This window comes from Papio anubis, chromosome Y (assembly GCF_008728515.1).
Source record: "Papio anubis isolate 15944 chromosome Y, Panubis1.0, whole genome shotgun sequence".
Lineage (NCBI taxonomy): Eukaryota > Metazoa > Chordata > Mammalia > Primates > Cercopithecidae > Papio > Papio anubis.
This window is the reverse complement of record NC_044997.1, coordinates 6,336,579-6,355,203: the sequence shown is the minus strand read 5'-3', so window position 1 is coordinate 6,355,203 and position 18,625 is coordinate 6,336,579. Positions and strand designations below refer to the sequence as shown.

At 36.2% G+C, this 18,625-nt stretch overlaps 1 protein-coding gene across 2 annotated transcripts; it reads left to right on the top strand.

Moving 5' to 3' along the window:
* The first annotated feature begins 765 nt into the window (after positions 1-765).
* On the top strand, positions 766-17,734 carry LOC116272403 (eukaryotic translation initiation factor 1A, Y-chromosomal). 2 transcript variants are annotated; one of them, XM_031661133.1, is made up of 7 exons: positions 770-951; positions 4,559-4,642; positions 7,532-7,635; positions 9,328-9,378; positions 13,149-13,230; positions 14,644-14,735; positions 17,451-17,734. In XM_031661133.1, the coding sequence occupies exons 1-7, from the start codon at positions 936-938 to the stop codon at positions 17,454-17,456; spliced, it is 435 nt and encodes a 144-aa protein (XP_031516993.1). In that variant the 5' UTR covers positions 770-935; the 3' UTR covers positions 17,457-17,734. The 2 variants fall into 2 exon arrangements, with proteins under 2 accessions (XP_031516994.1, XP_031516993.1); XM_031661134.1 differs by lacking the exons at positions 14,644-14,735; positions 17,451-17,734 and adding an exon at positions 13,761-14,285 and having other exon boundaries at positions 766-951.
* The last annotated feature ends 891 nt before the right edge of the window (positions 17,735-18,625 follow it).

Here is an 18,625-nt window from a genome sequence, read left to right as displayed (position 1 = left end):
TCAGATGCTTAGTCTCACCCCTTCCTATGTATATTTACCTTCCATTTCCTATACATATTTACCGTCTACTGTTTGTCAGTATTCCGCTGGGTGGTAGCAATCTTAGGCGACAGGCGCGGCCTTGGTACTTACATGGTTTACGGTGAAGTGCTGAGGTAAAGAAGACAGAGACTGAAAAAAAAAAAAAAGGCCAGGCGCGGTGGCTCACGCCTGCAATCCCAGAATTTGGCAGGCCAAGGCTGACGGATCACGAGGCCAAGGGTTTGAGACCACCCTGGCCAACATGGTGAAGCCCTGTATCTACCAAAAATACAAAAATTACCCGGGCAGTTCGCTCCACTGCACTCCAGCCTGGGCAACAACAGCGAAACTCCGAAGGAGGGAGGGAAGGAAGGAAAGAAGGAAAATAGGGAGGGAGGGAGGGAGGGAGAGAGGGAGGAAGGAAGCATTCTGAACATAGAGGGTCTTGTCCTAAGTCAGTCCTCCAATCTTACTGTGTAAGAGTAACGGCTCTCTTAAAATTTAGGTGTTTAAACGACCCACTAACTTGTGAAACTGGAAAACGTATTTTTAGCAAAGCAGCGGACACCAGGGAACCGCCCCGTTCCATCCTTGACTCCACTTTCTCCACCTTGAGTTCCGCCCCGCTACCTGTTTATTCATCCGGCACGAAACTCTCCGGTATTCCAATGGGGTCTACTAGGTGTCAGTCATTTGGCCACGCCTCAGGCGAAGAGAGGCGCGGAAAAGCATCGCAATTAGCTGCGTCGCCTATTGCTGACGCCAGAAAGTGTGCGTCCGCAGTTTAGCAGAGAGCTCCGTGGCCAGTCTGTTGTGCGCACCCACCTGAGGCATCTTAGGTCAGCCTGCTCTTAGAGAAGTAGTAACCGCCAGAAAGGAGTCGGAAGAGGTCCCACGAGGCTGTCTTCACCGCTATGCCCAAGAATAAAGGTACTGCTGTAAGCGTCTGGGACTATACCTCGGCTTGCTCTGCCAGTAACCCCGACGTCTGTTCCAGGCCGCAGTAACTGTTCTTCCGGCGGAACTGGGCACCGCGCCCCCAGCACTCTGTTGGGGAAAGGAGTTGAGAATGCCCGATTTGGTCACATTGGGTGGGAGAGACGCCATTTTTGTGGGGCCTGCTTCGGAAGGTAGCGGGCTTTTGCTACTGTTTCACGCCAGACGGAAGCCGTGTAGGTAGCGAACGGTTGACGGACCCTAACCGGACGGCCTGGCTTCCCAGAGTAGGCACCTGCAAACTGCCCTGCTACTTTCCTGGAAGCAGTTCTTAACTTAGAAGATTTACGTATCTGGACAGTTAAAAGTATTGCTAAGGATACTCCCTTTTCCTTATTAAACAGTGGGGAAACCTTGAAACATGTTTAGGTTCGTCTCTGGCATTTTACTCTACCCCATCCCCTTATAGAGTGTAACATTCTTTTGCAGAAGAATTGTTACATATTTAGGCAAGTTTTTAACTTCCGTATCCGACAAATATCGTGGGAGTAAAGACATCAACCTTCCCTTCATTCTGCGTTTAAACTTTCACACCAAGGTTAGACTTGAAAATAAGTTTACTTACAGTTTCTAAAGTAGGAGGTCTAACCTCGGCAGAACTCTTGCCCAGTCGTTTCTGAAAGAAATTCTCCTTTATATAGACCTGAGGTAATCTCTCACTTTTAATGCCCTTGTAATTACTTGAAGAAAACTATAGGTGGAAACAAAATGTATTATTTTCCACAGGAGAGGACCATATTTTATAGTACACAAAAACTCTGCTTAGACTATTCCTTCTTGGGACCCACACCAATTTGTCTTCTTTTTACTTGCTTGTTGGCACCAAGGAGTCTGTTTCATTTTCTCTTTATAGCTGTTACGACACACAATTCGAGGTACTTGGTGACAGTACAGGGCTCTGTTTTCTGGACATTACTCTTTGCTCTCCCCAAAACCCACTAATGAGTTGTTTGTATAAGATTTGTTTGTTTTACTGCAAAATTATTCGAGGATAAAAGTGTATTATGGGAGAAGTCTAATTAGAGTTAGCAAAGGCTTATGATTTTCACTAACATTTTCTCACATGGTACTGAACAACTTCAGTAAGTATGTTCTCACTTTTATTTCTAGTGATGAGATTCTCAGTTCTCTAAGTTATCAATTCTAAAGATCACAGTATCTCCCTTTGCAAAATGTCCGTTAAATCTTTGTTGATGTTGCTATCCCTGTACGTGACTCTAGCCTTAAAATAGTAAAGCTTCCTTTATTCTTGTAGGGTAGAACTTTTAAACTGAGTGATGCTTAAGAAGGTTCTCAGTAAAGAGTATCACCAAAACACGTAGGGTTTGTTTAAGGAGAAGGTATGGATTTGTTGGTCATAGAAAGAAAGCAAGATAAAATATTAAACGATTTTAATTGTTATATGTTCATGCCTAGCCTCATTCTTTTAAAATATAATTTAAAGTGGATTCTGTTACATGGTATTACGGTAGAAGGAGAATAATCAGGATTTGGTTAATTCTGGTAAATTGAAAACAAATTTTTGTATCATATCTGAGGCACATAAAAGTAGTACAGTGGCCGGGCGAGATGGCTCATGCCTGTAATCCCAGCACTTTTGAGAGGCCGAGGCGAGTGGATCACGAGGTCAGGAGCTCCAGACCATCCTGGCTAACAGTGAAACCCCGTCTCTACTAAAAATACAAAAAAATTAGCCTGACGTGGTGGCGGCTACTAGTAGTCCCAGCTACTCCAGAGGCTGAGGCAGGAGAATGGCGTGAACCCGGGAGGCGGAGCTTGCAGTGAGCCGAGATTGCGCCACTGCACTCCAGCCTGGCGACTGAGCAAGACTCCGTCTAAAAAAAAAAAAAAAAAACTATAGTAATACAGTGAACTCCTGGAAATCCATACCTCTAGGAATTACAACACAGATTCGTTAAAGTCCTCTGTTACCTCTCCCAAATTTATTTTTAAGATTTAATCACCATCCTGAATTGAATGTTTTTATTATTGTGTAAAATCAGTGTTATCCTCTGGGATACTTAGTTGAAGGATATTTTTGAAGACTTCTACGTTTTATGAGATGAGACTTACTAATATAGAAGTAAAACTTGCTCATTTGGCTTTTTGTGTTTTTTTGTTTTTGTTTTCGTTTGAAAATCCAGATGTCTGTCAATATTGTCGTGGTGAGATTTATCCAAATAAACATGTAAATGAGCATGGGCCATATGTGGAATTACTTCTTCTTTGCACTCATTCAGCTGGTTTTCTGCAGAAATCTCAGAAACCCATCCTCACATCAGGAAAAGGGCATCCTTTGGCCTACTTGTGAAGAGCTAGAGTAAGATGCTCCCACCTTTGAGATTGCTGTATGCAATTTAAAAGTTGCCATTCTTTTGCAAATGTGTAACTAATCATGATTTAGTCATTTGAAAAGCTGCCAAACTTTTATAAAACCCAGTAAGCAAAGCAGGTATGATCTTTGTCCTGACGCAGCTAAGTTCAGGCACGATTAATGGCTCGAAATATAGAATGTGTTTTCCTTTGTAGAAATTTAGATGCCTCTAAGAAGGCATCAGAATCTGGATAAATCACGAAGTTGTGGATGCCCAGATTTCTTTTATAGTAGCACAGAACAATGTGAGACTGCCCCAGAGGTAGTGGGTGGATTCAAGAAGTTAGATGTCTGGCTTTGCGGTAGCCAGGTATATATATTTTATTCTATTTGCAGTGTTAACGTTTTTATTCAAATTCTTCAATCGATCCTTTATATTACTGTAATTTGTAGCCTTTCTCCCTCCTTTTGGAAACGGCTGCTGTTTTGGTTTACAGTCTCTGATGGTTATAAAATGTTATGGAGAAATACCCCAATTTCTTGATAATTCAATAGAAAATCTCACAAGGAAATATTCTGGATGTGTTTAGTAATAAGCAAAAACTTAAAAATAGAGTGAAACATGACGGCATTTGAAATAGTTATCAAAAGTCTAAGGAAGTGTATATGTAAGCTTTAACCCAGAAATTCTATTTCTGTTCATTTACGAAATTTGTTTGGAGAATAATATTCAATGCAGCTTAATATAATAATATTGAAACATTGGAAGAAATTAAAATATTAAATATACTTTAACTGTTAAAATGTTGGTCCATATCTACAGCTATTGAAATGAAAAGATATTGAGGACAAATTATTGAGTGGAGTTAAAATATACTATAGAAGAAAATGAATGAAGTCCTGGTTTTATTTGGAAAGCATTGTATAGCTTTATATAAGATATATTCTTGTTTCAGAAGTATCCAAACAAATGTTCAAGAAGGATAATACTGATATATATCAGGTAAAAGACTTAAAGAGAACCTTGGCAGGTTCTGTTAATGAGGTAATGTTAATGTAATGTAAATAAATTTAGACACATTTATTATGTGTTTAAATGATATATTTTTAATTTTCCTGCAAGTGGTTTCAAAAACAAACTTGAAAAGCCTTATTTTGTTTTATAGTTTAGTTTATATGATATTATGCAGGTTTTTACAGTTAATTTTTTATCTACTCTTTAATTAGGTAAAGGAGGTAAAAACAGGCGCAGGGGTAAAAATGAGAATGAATCTGAAAAAAGAGAGCTGGTGTTTAAAGAGGATGGACAAGGTAAGACTTTTTAAGTTAGGCTTCTTTTATTAATGTGTTTTGTTGTTGCTGTTGATATAAATTTCAGTCTTTCTCCTAAAGGAATCTTAATCATTATCCTGAGCAGTTGTCCCCATGTTTCCATTTTTCTTTCCCTCATTTCTCATCATCTACATTTCTCCTGTACTTGTTCATTAAATACTGATTTCTTGGACATAGTAAGTCTGGATAGAGGATTTGATTGCAGCATTTTTGTAAATATACGTTCAGTATTTTGTGTGGAAGAACACAATCTAGCTGATGCCTGCAATCCCAGCCCTTTGGAAAGCAAGGTGGTTGGCTTGCTTGAAGCTAGGAGTTTGAGACCAGCCTGGGAGGGCAGAAACCTGTCTCTACAAAAAAAAAAAAAGAAAAACAAAACAAAAATTAATGGGGCATGGTGTTACACAACTGGAGTCCCAGGTTCTCTGGAGGATAAGGGGAGAGGATAGTTTAAACCCAGGAGGTCAAGCTGCAGGGAGCTATGAGGGTGCCACTGTATTCAGCCTGGGTGACAGAGCAAGACCCTGTCTCAAGAAAAAGCCAAAAGTTCAGAGCAAATTAAGCATAGACTGTTATCATTAAATATTCCATACGTTGGTAATGAGTAATGTTGTAGACCATGGTTATTTGTGAGGATAAAATCTCAAAACCTTTTTGAACCCCAAGTTCTTCAATGCCGCTAGCGCATAATCATAAAATGTCATACAATCCTAATAATTGACTAACCCATTGGATTGATAAAGGAGATATAGAGTAACATACAAAAAAAAAAAAAAAGTAAGTTTATTGGGCCACTTCCTTTTTTTCTTTTTTTTCTTTAAGTAATGAGCTTATGAAAAGTTTGTGAGATTAGTACACAACAAAGTTACATGTATTCTTCACCTAGATTCGCCAGTTTTAACCTTTTACATCTTTTACTTTATTTCTATCTCTGAGTATCTGCATGTATACATGTTTTTGTAAGTATTTTGAATTTTTATACAGATAATTAGTAACGTGAATTTACACACTTTACCCCTAAATACTTCAGCATGTATCTCATAAGATGAAGCACTTTTCCTTTACTAACTACAGTAGAATTACTGTAACATATTTAATTTTAATGTAATACTGTTACCTACTTCTATGCTATGCTGTTACAAGTAGGTAACCACTAACCACATATGACTATGTAGATTAATGTAACTTACAATTTAGATATGTAATAGTTCCATCACAGGTAGGTTTTCGTGAAGACTGCTAACCTCATTGATAATCTGTATTCAGATTTCTTCACAATTATTTTCAGCATGAATACATTTATTGTTTAATAATTTATAAGAAAAGCTAGGTATGTTTCTATAGAATTTTTGGTAGTCACTTTTGTTCTAAATAAAAGCCACTAAAAAGTCAACATCTTTTAGTTATATGAAACATATTTTCTGGCAAAAGACACTTATTTAGCCTTCATCTTTTTCACTTCTAATAGACGTTGACTTTACTTTCAGGACAAATTTTTTAATTTTCATTCTCATTTTTTTTTGTTTTCCTTCATGTTTAGAAAGTGCTTAGTGATAAGCTGAGCTCACTGTATTGTTGTAAAATGGACGCAGTTGCCACATGTATAACCCCTCAATGTAGCTTTTTCTTTCTTTCTTTCTTTTTTTTTTTTTTTTGAGGCAGAGTCTCACTTTGTCGGCCAGGCTGGAGTGCAGTGGCATGATGTCTCAGTGCAACATCCATCTCCTGGGCTCAAGCATTTCTTCTGCCTCGGCCTCCCAAGTAGCTGAGATTAGAGGTGTGTGCCACCGCGCCCGGCTAATTTTTGTATTTTTAGTAGAGACGAAGTTGTACCATGTTGTCCAGGCTGGTCTCAAACTCCTGACCTCAGGTATTGCACCTGTCTTGACCTCCCAAAGTGCTGGGATTACAGGCATGAGCAGCCATGCCTGGCCCGTCACTCTTATTTTCTAAGAACTTTAGAGTATTCACCAAGGTATTCTAAAGTAAACAGGAATTTGTAATAGTTAAGCTATTATTTCTCTTTGTCATTTTTGAGTTTAAGGAGAGTGAAGATAGAGTTAGGGCTCATATGTGAGAGGTTGATGAAGCATTGTAGTGTATATTTTGAAATGTGCCACTTTGATGTTCAAAAGTAGAGTGTACAATCATGACAACAACAGTTGACTTACTCAAAATGAATAGGTAATTAAAATGCCTCTAGTAGCAGAAATAACGTGCCTTGGAAATGGCATTTGTAATCTTGAACAAGTTACTTGACTTAGTGTTTTATTTACTCTAAATATAAAGGCGTTAAAGTATATGAGCATAGCTGGGAGAGGTGTAGAAGTTGACAGATAAATAATTACCTGGTTTCCCTAAAGTTAGAATATGTGTCATTTTGAAATACTACTGTCTGAATAAATTACTCAGGCTTTTTGCTGTTTGTTTTATGCTGTTTTTCTTTGTATGTAGTTTGATCCAATTTAGCAGTAAATGAAGCTTTTATTAGCAGGTAAATTTATTTTGTTGTTGAGTTTTGATCTTGACACCCTGGCTGGTGTGCAGTGGTGTTATCTCAGCTCCCTGCAACCTATGCCTCCTGAGTTCAAGCCATTCTCCTGCCTCAGCCTCCTGAGTAGCTGGGATTACAGGCATCTGGCACCACACCCAGCTAATTTTTCTATCTTTAGTAGAGACAAGGTTTCACCATGCTGGCCAGGCTGGTCTTGAACTGCTGACCTTGGGTGATTCGCCTGCCTTGGCCTCCCAAATTGCTGGGATTTTGGCCATGAGCCACCATACCTGGCCCAATAGCTAAATTTTAGTCATTACATTTTAACAAATGTTGAACAGGATCTCAACCTTTTTTAAATCTCCTCTCCTCAGAGTATGCTCAGGTAATCAAAATGTTGGGAAATGGACGATTGGAAGCACTGTGTTTTGATGGTGTAAAGAGGTTATGCCATATCAGAGGGAAATTGAGAAAAAAGGTAGGTGTGTGGGTTTCTTTTCCATAAAAGTTTGCTGTAAAAAAAAGTCTCTGCTTTAAATACATGGTCCAAGCAATGTATTTTTGTGAGTTCCCAAAATAATTTATGTAACAATGATCCATGTGACAATGTGAATAAAGAAAAAGTCTTTGATAACTTTTAGATTTACTTTTAAAGAATAATTTCTTTGTTTAACTTCTGTTGTATTCCTGCCAGAAGTGTCTACCTTAGTATTGAAGAAACCAGACAAATCTAATATATAACACAAATGGTCTTGACTCAATTAAATGTTAATGCTGTGAAAGAATGAAAAATCTTCCTTTTTACTTTAGATTAAAAGAGATTAATCGGTGCATATCCCTTCATTAGGTTTTGGATTGGGGGAAATAGTTTTAGGTGGTACTATGAAAATTGGAATATGGAATATGTTAGACAATCTATTTGTTATAATACCACATCAGGTAGTTTTATAACTTACACTGATTAAAAGTCTCTACTACTCAGATTTTTAATTAAAATAATAATAACTTTTTTTTTTGCTGAGCTCTGTGGAAGTAGTAGCCAACATACACTTGTAGTCCCAGCTACTCAGGAGGCTAAGGCAGGATGATTGCTTGAGCCCAGCCCAGGAGTTCAAGGTTCCCATAAGCTAAAAATTGTGCTAATGCACTCCAGCCTGGGTGATAGAGCGAATCTCTATCTCAGAAAGCAATAAAAATAAAAAATCTTTTTGATATGTTAACATTCTTTCTTTTCCAAATTAGTGGCACTTTTAGGGGTTCTCTTAGTCCATTTGGGCTGCTCATTGACTGGGTAGATTATAAAAAACAGAAGTTTTATTTCTCATAGTTTTGGAGAAAGAGAAATCTATCTAACATTTGGTGAGGACCCATTTCCTGATTATTATGTGGTGCCTTCTGGCGTAGTCCACACATGGTAGAAGTGATGAACAAGCTGCCTTGGGCCTCTTTTTTAAAACCAAACATTCCATTATTGAGTGATTAGCCCCCATCATGTAATCACCTCGCAAAGGTCCAACCTCCTAGTACCATCACCTTGGGGATTCAAATTTCACCATAAATCTTTTGAGGAACACAAACATTAAGACAAGAACGGGGCTGTATTTATGTAGATGGGGCGCTTTTTAGTCATTTTATGTAGACATATCTGTATTTTGGACAATTACATGTCTCTCAATTTCTGAGACAAAGGATCTTTTGGCAGTTTAAACTCTTGAGTAATTGAGATAAAATTGTTATATATTTTTTTAACTTTCTAAGTAAGAAAATTTTAACAAACTCAACTGGATACCGTAGTTTTTTCATGCCGTACCTTAACTATGTACTGCATACAACTATACTACAGATACATATTACAGTGTTTTTTTCCTAATTTATTTTTAATTTTTGAGATAAGGTCTCACTGTGTTGTCTAGGCCTCTCTACATTGCCTAGGTTGTTCTCAAGCTCCTGCACTCAAGTGATCCTCCTGGCTTAGCCTCCCAGAGTGCTGATATAGGCATGAGACACCTCTCCTGGCATCTAATTAATTTATTATTTTTTCACACTAGGTGAATAGTATACCTGTTTTGTGGCAAGATTCACTAAACATTTTTTTCTTTTGATTTTTATTAAATTAAAAATTTAATAAAAGTTTTTATTTTTAAAATAATCTGCAGTAAATGTCTTACAGGTTTGGATAAATACTTCAGACATTATATTGGTTGGTCTACGAGACTATCAGGTAAAAATAACATTTAAATTTGTGTTGTGACTTTGTATTTAAGCAGTTGTTAATGTTTGGAAGGTACTATATACTAGCATCTTTGACCCGTTCCAGCCCAGGATGATTTCTCACCATTCTGCCTGCCATCATCATTTGTTTAGGGCCAGTTGTGTTTAAGACTATAGTATTTTTCAAATTTGAAATAATTCTCACAGATAGTTAAGGGTATATGTATTTTTGTGGAAAGACATAAATTTTTTAATTCTTTGTTTTCATTGCTAATGTGCAGTAAATATTTTCTTGCAGGCTTGGGCAAGTACTGTAGAACATTCTGTCCTCATCCATTTAAAGGCCAATGGTGTTTCAGGCATTCAGCGAGGTATTTCAGACATTGTAGTTCCCAAATGCCAGTCTGTGAAATAGTATTGGTGCAGGCTGAATTTTCAATGCTCTGAAGTCAAATTAGAAGATAACATAGTTAGGATGTTCTTCATGGAACACAATTGTTTGTTTACTTTTTAAATATATATTTTAATAACCTTTTTTTAAATGAGAAAGATAATATATAAGGTAGTAATTTTTATTAGTGTTCTAATTTGGCAAAGGAAAATTTAGTAATCTGGAGACTCATTTACCTACTATTATTTTTAATATTAGTATTTTGAAATTTAAAGTTCTTGAAATCCACATCTGGGAAACCACAAGTCTAGTTGATGCAGTTGAGTAAGTTGGTTCTCCTTTAAAAGTTTTATAGTTTGGTAGTGTAAAGTTAAGATATGCGTACCAAGTAGTTACGGTACAAACTGTTGTAAAGTACGTGCTATAAATTTAAAGTGAGCAGTATATAACAAAGACAGTGGTGGGGTAACTGTTTAATCTCCAGTGTTGAAACTGTTTACATGCTATAGGTCTGTAAAATACATTTGATTTCTATCCATGGAACTCATCACCATTGCTTAACCACATTGAAAAAGTACTCCTATGTCTATATTTTTATTCTCTTAATATTAGGTAGAGTTTTCTGTAGTCATCTGTTAAATGTAGTTGGTTTATAATGTTCAAGTCTTCTGTTGATCTTTTGTCTGATTCTTCTTTTCATTACTGTAAGTGGCATATTGAAGTTACTCTACTTTTCATCTTGAGAATTTCTACTTTTTGCATGACTTCAGTGTCTTTATTGACTTTCTGTTTAGTGAAATACCATTTTCATAATTTTCTTAACATTTTTAGACAGGATTTCTTTTTAAGTCTTTAAATATGTTTATAATCTCTCAGATAAACCAAGTCCAACTTCTGGGATTCCTCAGGAATAGTATTTTTCCCCCCCTGTGTTTGAGTCACTTTTTTACATCTCTCTCTTTTTTTTTTTTTTTTTAAGCTGAACATTTTAACTACAACATAGCAGTTCTAGAAATCAGATTCCTACCTCTCAGCATTGTTGTTGGTACTGCATGTTTGGTGACTTTTCTGAACTAATTCTTTGGCCGTTGAATAGTTGGTTAGTTTAGTGGGCAGTTCATGTTTCAATTAAGATTTCATTAAAATAAGCAAGATTTTAATCATTTAAAGAGGAATCTTGTACATTTAGAGGAATACTTTCAACATTTAGCCAATGTTAGTCAACTGACACCTCTTCCTTAGTCTTCATTTCTTGCTGTGCAGGATCTGAAGTTCAGTTGGGTAATATTAGGGCTTTCCTATGTCTTTCTTTATCGTGTGCACTACCCTGTACACATATTTGGCCTTTAAGATTTGCCAGAAGTATGTTAGACTTTACAAATTTCCTATGGATATCTCATTCCAAAGCTTTTCCAAGATTTTTGGTTATTATTTGTCCCAACTAGTATTACCACTTAAGGCATGTTAAAAAATTGCCACAGATTCCAGCACTTTGGGAGGCCAAGGCAGGCGGATCAGGAGGTCAGGAGATCAAGACCATCCTGGCTAACAAGGTGAAACCCCATCTCTACTAAAAATATAAAAAATTAGCTGGGCGCGGTGGCAGGCATCTATAGTCCCAGCTACTTGGGAGACTGAGGCAGGAGAATGACGTGAACCTTGGAGGCGGAGCTTGCAGTGAGCTGAGATTGCGCCACTGCACTCCAGCCTGGGTAACAGAGTGACTCTGTCTCAAAAAAAAAATTTGCCACAGGTTGTTTTTTCTACAAAAGTCCTGTGTGGTAAACCACAGTGAATAAGCTCTGAATCAAATGAGTTAAAGAAAAGCTCTTAAAATGAGAGTTTCCAGGAACTGCCACGAAATTCTCTGTAGAATGATGTTACCAAAGAACTTCAGACTTGTTCTGTGCTTTTCAGTAGCTGCTATGCTGTTGGTTTTTATTAAACTGAGATGAAGAATGGAAGTAGGCCACACTGCTTTTTCTTAGTAAGATTCACCTATATTTCTTGCATAAATGCTCCTTAGTGTTTATTGCATTCATTTGGTTAATTTTCAGATTTCTGATATATGGATTTTGACCATTTATGTCAGTGTTCTCATTTCTTTTATGAAGGAACAAATTTTAGCGAGTGCTTATTCTGCCATACCTGCAATCACTGCAGGAAGGCGTTTATTTTGATAGACTTAATTACACATTGACTTTGTTTCTTCTTCATATATCAAACTAAAAAGTTGTACTGTATATTTAAAATATTATTTTTATGAACATTATGTTATTCTAATCATCAATTTAACAAAATCTGGTTTGCACATGTGGTTTGAAAAGTGTTCTATTTCATACTGCCTTTTTGCCAGATCACTTTAGTTTACATCTTACTTAGATTGTAAATTGTAAGCAATCAGAACCCTCCTTACTCCAAGTTGGATAAAATACTTTCAATTGAGGAAGTGTGAACATCTTAGGAAAGTGGTTCTTGGTGTTTGCATTAGAAACACTCACCCAGAAAAGCTTTTAAAAATATGCATTAATGTACTACACCCCAGGCAGTTCTACTTTCACTCTTAAGGAAGTAGGTATCTATTTTTAAAATCAAGCTATTTTTCAAGTTCCATAGACAATTCTGATAGATACTAAGAACTGATGCTTAGAAAAATTTATTACTGTTTTGTTTGTTTGTTTTATGGAGTCTCACTGTTGCCCAGGCTGGAGTGCAGTGGCTTAATCTTGGCTCACTGCAAGCTGAGCCTCCCGGGTTCATGCCATTCTCCTGCCTCAGCCTCCTGAGTAGCTGGTACTACAGATGCCTGCCACCGTGCCCAGCTAATATTTTGTATTTTTAGTAGAGACGGGGTTTCACTGTGTTAGCCAGGATGGTCTCCATCTCCTGACCTCATGGTCCACCGGCCTCAGCCTCCCCAAGAGCTAGGATTATAGGCACGAGCTACCACGTTCAGCCTAGAAAAGTGTATTACTTTTTTTTAACATCATTATTCTTTAGTCCATTTTTAGTTTTGAATTGCAGTGTTTGACCTAAAAAGTTTTATATTACAATTTTTTTGAATAAGTCTTTTGTTTTTATCCAAGAGACTTGTAATTAAAAGGGAATAGTAAATAAAAGCACTGTGCTTGCCTTTTGTGCTTTTATTAAAGTGAAATCTCTACAATCTTTTCTAAGCTGTTAATCATTTTTTACTAATGAACATAAGCCACTTCCTAAAGACTCAAGAATATTTTTCTAAAGGGTATTGGGGTAGGCAAAGGAAAGCAGGAAAGTTTGTAACAAACAGTAGGTGGGAATTTTTTAGATGTGTTCAATTTGAAAGTAATTTGTCAAACAAGTGATATTTTGATAAACGACGTTTTTAAAGTTATTTGTTTATTTCTAAGGATAACAAAGCTGATGTAATTTTAAAGTACAATGCAGATGAAGCTAGAAGCCTGAAGGCATATGGCGAGCTTCCAGAGCATGGTAATATCAAAATGATTTTTTCTCCTTGTTATTTGGTGTTAATGTTTGTTGGTATTTAGATGAAGGTATATCCACAGAACTCTTGTGTTACATACTGTTTTAGTGTATACTTAAAAGTTTTTTATAAGTAATCTTGCCTATACTTCAGTAACCTTATAATACTTTGCAAAAGTATTAATAACTGGAAATCTCTAATAAAGACATTGTGAACTTGACAGTAAAAATCTCTAATAAAGAGATTATGAATTAGGAAAGTTCCTTTAGTGATGAGTTTATGAATTCATAAACTCTGGGTTTGTATATAAGATCTGTTGTAAGCTCTGGATTTGTATATAAGATCTGTCAAATGAATACTTTTTTATGGTATTTTTCTAAGCAATTCTCAAGACTGGCAGTTTTCATTTAAGCATAGGCAACAAATGTAATACTAATGTTTGATTCTTATAGATAAAAAGTATTCAGTTCATCTTAGCAAAGTTGTAACTGTGAGATTATTTTTAACAAATAATTGTGTTTTCTTTTTCTTAAAGGCAAACACAATGCATACTTACTACAGAAAACTTGACAAGATTGCAATAAGTCCCTCATGACACCGTGAAAGAGAATATACACTGTTTTAAAGCCTATATATTTTACTTGAGAGCTCTTTTCATTATTTATCACATTGCATTTTATGAAAACAAGATTTTTATATAAACATGAAGATCCTGATGAAATTATTGACATTTCAGGAAGTGCTGAAATAACTGGGAGTTCAGCTGGCACCTCCTTTTTTCACTTTTATTGCTTAGGGATAAGCATGATTGTGATTTAACCCAGTATTTCTCACTGATTTGATAAGTCTGTTTAACTAATTGGTTAACTAGCTGTTGTAATTTCAAGAGAATTTTATATATCTTGAGAATAAGTTGTTAACCTGTGCTCAAATCCTTTTTGAAGGCTACCTGGAAATGTTTGGCTATTGAGCTGGTATAATCAGAGTCTGCCTACCATACTTAAAATACCTTTTGTATATGTGCTAAGTGAGAATTAAAAATACCTTTAAAAAAAAAAAAGAAAAATACAGCACACTACAGCACATTCGTTCTTTGTTTTTTGAGACAGAGTCTCACTCTGTCACCCAGGCAGGAGTGCATTGGCACCATCTCAGCTCACTGCATTCTCCGCCTCCCGGGTTCAAGCTATTTTCCTTCCTCCCCTTCTGAGACTACAGGCATTTGCCACCACATCCGGTTAATTTTTTTTTTTTATTTTTAATTGAGACCAGTTTTCACAATGTTGGCCAGGCTGGTCTCAAACTCCTGATCTCCAGTGATCTGCCCACGTTGGCCTCCCAAAGTGCTGGGAGATAAAATATTTATTATATAATCATGTATATAATACATGATTGTTTGTTTGTTGTTTTACCTTTAGCTAAAATCAATGAAACAGACACATTTGGTCCTGGAGATGATGATGAAATCCAATTTGATGATATTGGAGATGACGATGAAGACATTGATGATGTAAGTAGATAAACCTAATAGGTTTTTTGTTTTATCTATAAACTTCACAGTCCTTTGGGATATTCTTTACTGCAAAAATCAATTTTAGCTTTGGCAGTAGGCACTTCATAATCAAAGTTAAGTAAGAGTGTCTAAAGAAATAGTTTTGAAAACATGTCCTCTATTAAGAGAAATGCTTAATATGTTAAAAAGAAGAATCTTGTTTGAACCAGTTTGATGCAGCATTGAAATTATGACATACTTGAAAGCCTTGTTGAAATGGAAGGCCTGTTGCCAGAGCATGTAATAGAATTACAAGGTTGAGCATCAATTTATACTGGCCAGACTGTTGTTTTGGAGTTAGCTTGTGCTTGTTTTGTGGAAGTGATTGCTTTTCCTAGTAACAAAGCATCGCAGTTCACAAAGCAATAAATGCTTCAACTTGCTTTTTCAGTTAAGTGTATTGAAATTAAATTCACCTTAATTTTTCTTTCCTCTCTCAGAGAGAGAGACAGAGAGAGAGACAGAATGTGTGTGTATTGGACATGGAATTGATTGGTATAGCTTATACTTCATTTGGGCTTAGGCTTTCTTGTCAATATCCCTATAATAAAAATGTTTAGAAACCACCGTATATACCACACCCAAAAGTTATGATTAATTAGATACTAAGAAGAAATTATAGAATACCTAAAGCAGTTGTTCTTGATGTAAGCTGTGCAATTACTGGAGCTTTTAAAAATTACAAAGTCTGGCAGGGCACAGTGGCTCACACCTGTAATCCCAGCACTTTGGGAGATGTGGGCAGATCACAAGGTAAGGTGTTTAAGAGCAGCCTGACCAACATGGTGAAACCTCGTCTCTACTAAAAATACAAAAATTAGACAGGCATGGTAATGCATGCCTATAATCCCCGCTACTCAGGAGACTGAGGCAGGATAATCGCTTGAACCCAGGAGACAGAGGTTGCAGTGAGCCAAGATTGCATGACTGCACTCCAGCCTGGGCAACAGAGCGAGACTCTACCTCAAAAAAAAAAAAATTATAAAGGCTAAACTTCGGAAAGTCTAAAACAGGCACTACTGATGGTCACACACTTCGTTGAATACCACTGTACTACATCAGGGTTCTCTACAGCTTTTCTTTTACCAACATGTTTATTAAGATTGTGTTGAAACTGTTCAGAGGAATAGAAGGATTTTTAAATTTATTTGTAAACATTCATATACTCACCAACAAGATTATACAATTTACAGTTTTTCTCATCTATCACACCCATCCTTTATTCATCTGATATTAACACCTTATATTTTGGCACATTTTCAAACTATTACTTACACTTTGAGTTAAAGAAAATAAACTGAGTCCATAATTGTATTGTATATATGCATTTATAAATTTTTACAACATAAAGTATTCTATATTTATAAAATTTTTAATTTTTTTTCTTTGGAGTTGTTTCTGAGTTTTAACACTACTCTAATGTAATATAAATTTTAAAGTATACTCAAAAGGAGAAAATGAAAAGGGATGAAAAATCCATTGTTCTTGTGATCCAAGGAAATCTGAGACAGGTCTCAGTTAATTTAGAAAGTTGATTTTGCCAGTGTTGAGGACGCACCCATGACACAGCTTTGGGAAGCCCTGAGGACATGTACCCAAGGTGTTTGGGGCACAGCTTGGTTTTGTGCATCTTACAGGAGACATGAGACATCAGTCAGTATGTGTGAGAAGTACTGTTGGTTCAGTTTGGAAAGGGGGGGCATTTTCTTAGCCTTTCTAAAGGAGGCAGTCAGATATGCATCTAACTCAATGAGCAAAAGGATAACTTTGAATAAAATGGGAGGCTGGGTTGCCTTAAGCAGTTTCCACCTTTTTTCTTAGTAATGTTGGGGACCCAACATATTTTCCTTTCACATTCTAATATTTTCTTCATGTACCTCCCTTTGGGGACCTTGAGCCAGAGGTTTTTCTGGGGATTAAACAGAATTGGCATATACTTCATGTTGCAATATCTAAAAGCATAAATATTGTGTTGTAGATTAAGGGCAAATCTGAACATTTCCACAGTTGGTGGCCTTGGAGGCCTCTTTGGAAAATTCAGAGAAGCTATCCAGACTGCATACAGGAACACAAAGCTATATACACAGATGTTAGAATAAGGATCTAAACATGGCTAAGATTTTTCTCAGGGTGTTGTGGGGAGAAACTTCTTAGATTTATTCCATTTCCTTTGGAATTAGGATGAGTAGGGTACCGGGGGAAGGGATGTAAAGACAGTGGCTATTAAAGAAAGTTTAGTTTCTTTTGAGTATTTGTAAGAGTTTCTTTTGCTTATTACAAGAGAACACTGTAGAAGATTTGTAGTTCTGGTTTTACCTCTGTGATTAAATGGACTCAGAATTTGATTAGGACCATATTTATCCCATTCTTAAAGGAATTACATGTATTTTGTCTGTGTACACCCCCAGAACATAGGATCTGTAATTACTACCAAAAAAGGTAGTAAGGAGATGCAAAACTTCAAAAATGTTCTGATACATGATATACAGTGACATTCTGAAAAAGCATAAAGATTTAGTGGTAACATAAGGAAATGAGAAAAATCTAATATAAAGAATACTCAGTTCAAAACGATTTACTTCACACTTTACCATTGGGAGTCTTTATATGCAGTAGAGTGTTGTAATAAGAGTTAGCTTCCTATGTATCTGATGATGTTCTTTTCAATTACAGATCTAAATTGAACTGAGTGTTTTTACATGACAAGTTTTCTGAGGATTGTTCTACAGTTGGGATTTTAGCCATCATCAGTTAAGAAGAGAAATTCATTCAGTGTGTCATTTCTGAAAGCAAACTGATTTATTTTCAATGTTTTAAAGTATTTATTTCTTTGGAAGCTGATGACCCTGAATTATCTTGTTAAATGTTAATACTTTATTGTTTCGATGTAATGGAACTTAGGAATAAAAGACCATAATATTTACCATTAAAAGAAATAAATGAATGCCTTTCTTACTCTAATACTTCAAGTAATTGGATATTTTGAATACATTTCTGCCTTATAATCATGCTGGATTCTAATAAGCCCTACTTCCAGCTAATCTGTTTATAGTCTTTCTGTATGTTTCAGTTACTTACATGTTCTCGTAAGGTTTCTGATAAAATTTGAATACAGAAATCTCCATTTAGAATCAGAAAAAAATTGACATTTTTCATATATATCTAACCATATATATTTTTATAGTAACATTGATAGTTTATAAATTGTTTTTGTCCTTTGTGCACTAGTTATTAAGGAAAAAGAGTATGTCCAACACAGTTTTTAAAGTGTGGCAGTTTTGAGTAGTAATTCAGAATGTGTAAGATGAAGAGTTGCAGAAATTGAACAATAGATGGCAACCAATTATCTTAATATTGGAAATACTAGGATGCCATTTTGTTTTCAAAAGTTATTCATTGTAACCCACTGTTTTGCCTTTCATGAACAAGTGAATTACAATGTATAGATGAAGAACTAATTTCATAATAAATTCTCTAAGCTGAGCCATTCTCATACTGTCTCTAAACTGCCATAGGAGGAGGCAACCATACTGAATGAAAAGATAGTTTCAACCTAGGTTCAGTAGTTCACACCTGTAATTCCAACACTGTAGGAGGCCAGCGTGGGCAGATCACCTGAGGTCAGGCATTCAAGATCAGCCTGACCAACATAGCAAAACTTCGTCTCTACTAAAAATACAGAAATTAGTGGGACATGGTAGTGCATGTCTGTATTCCCAGCTGCTCAGGAGCCTAAGGCAGGAGAATCGCTTAAACCCGGGGAGGCAGAGGTTACAGTGATCCAAGATCTCACCACTGCACTCCTGCCTGGGCAATAGAGTGGGACTCTGTCTTTAAAAAAAAAAAAA

Coding starts and splice junctions, on each gene's coding strand:
- LOC116272403 (XM_031661133.1), top strand. Junction 4,643..7,531: donor GTTTAAAGAGGATGGACAAG/GTAAGACTTTTT, acceptor TCCTCTCCTCAG/AGTATGCTCAGGTAATCAAA. Junction 13,231..14,643: donor TGGCGAGCTTCCAGAGCATG/GTAATATCAAAA, acceptor TTTTACCTTTAG/CTAAAATCAATGAAACAGAC.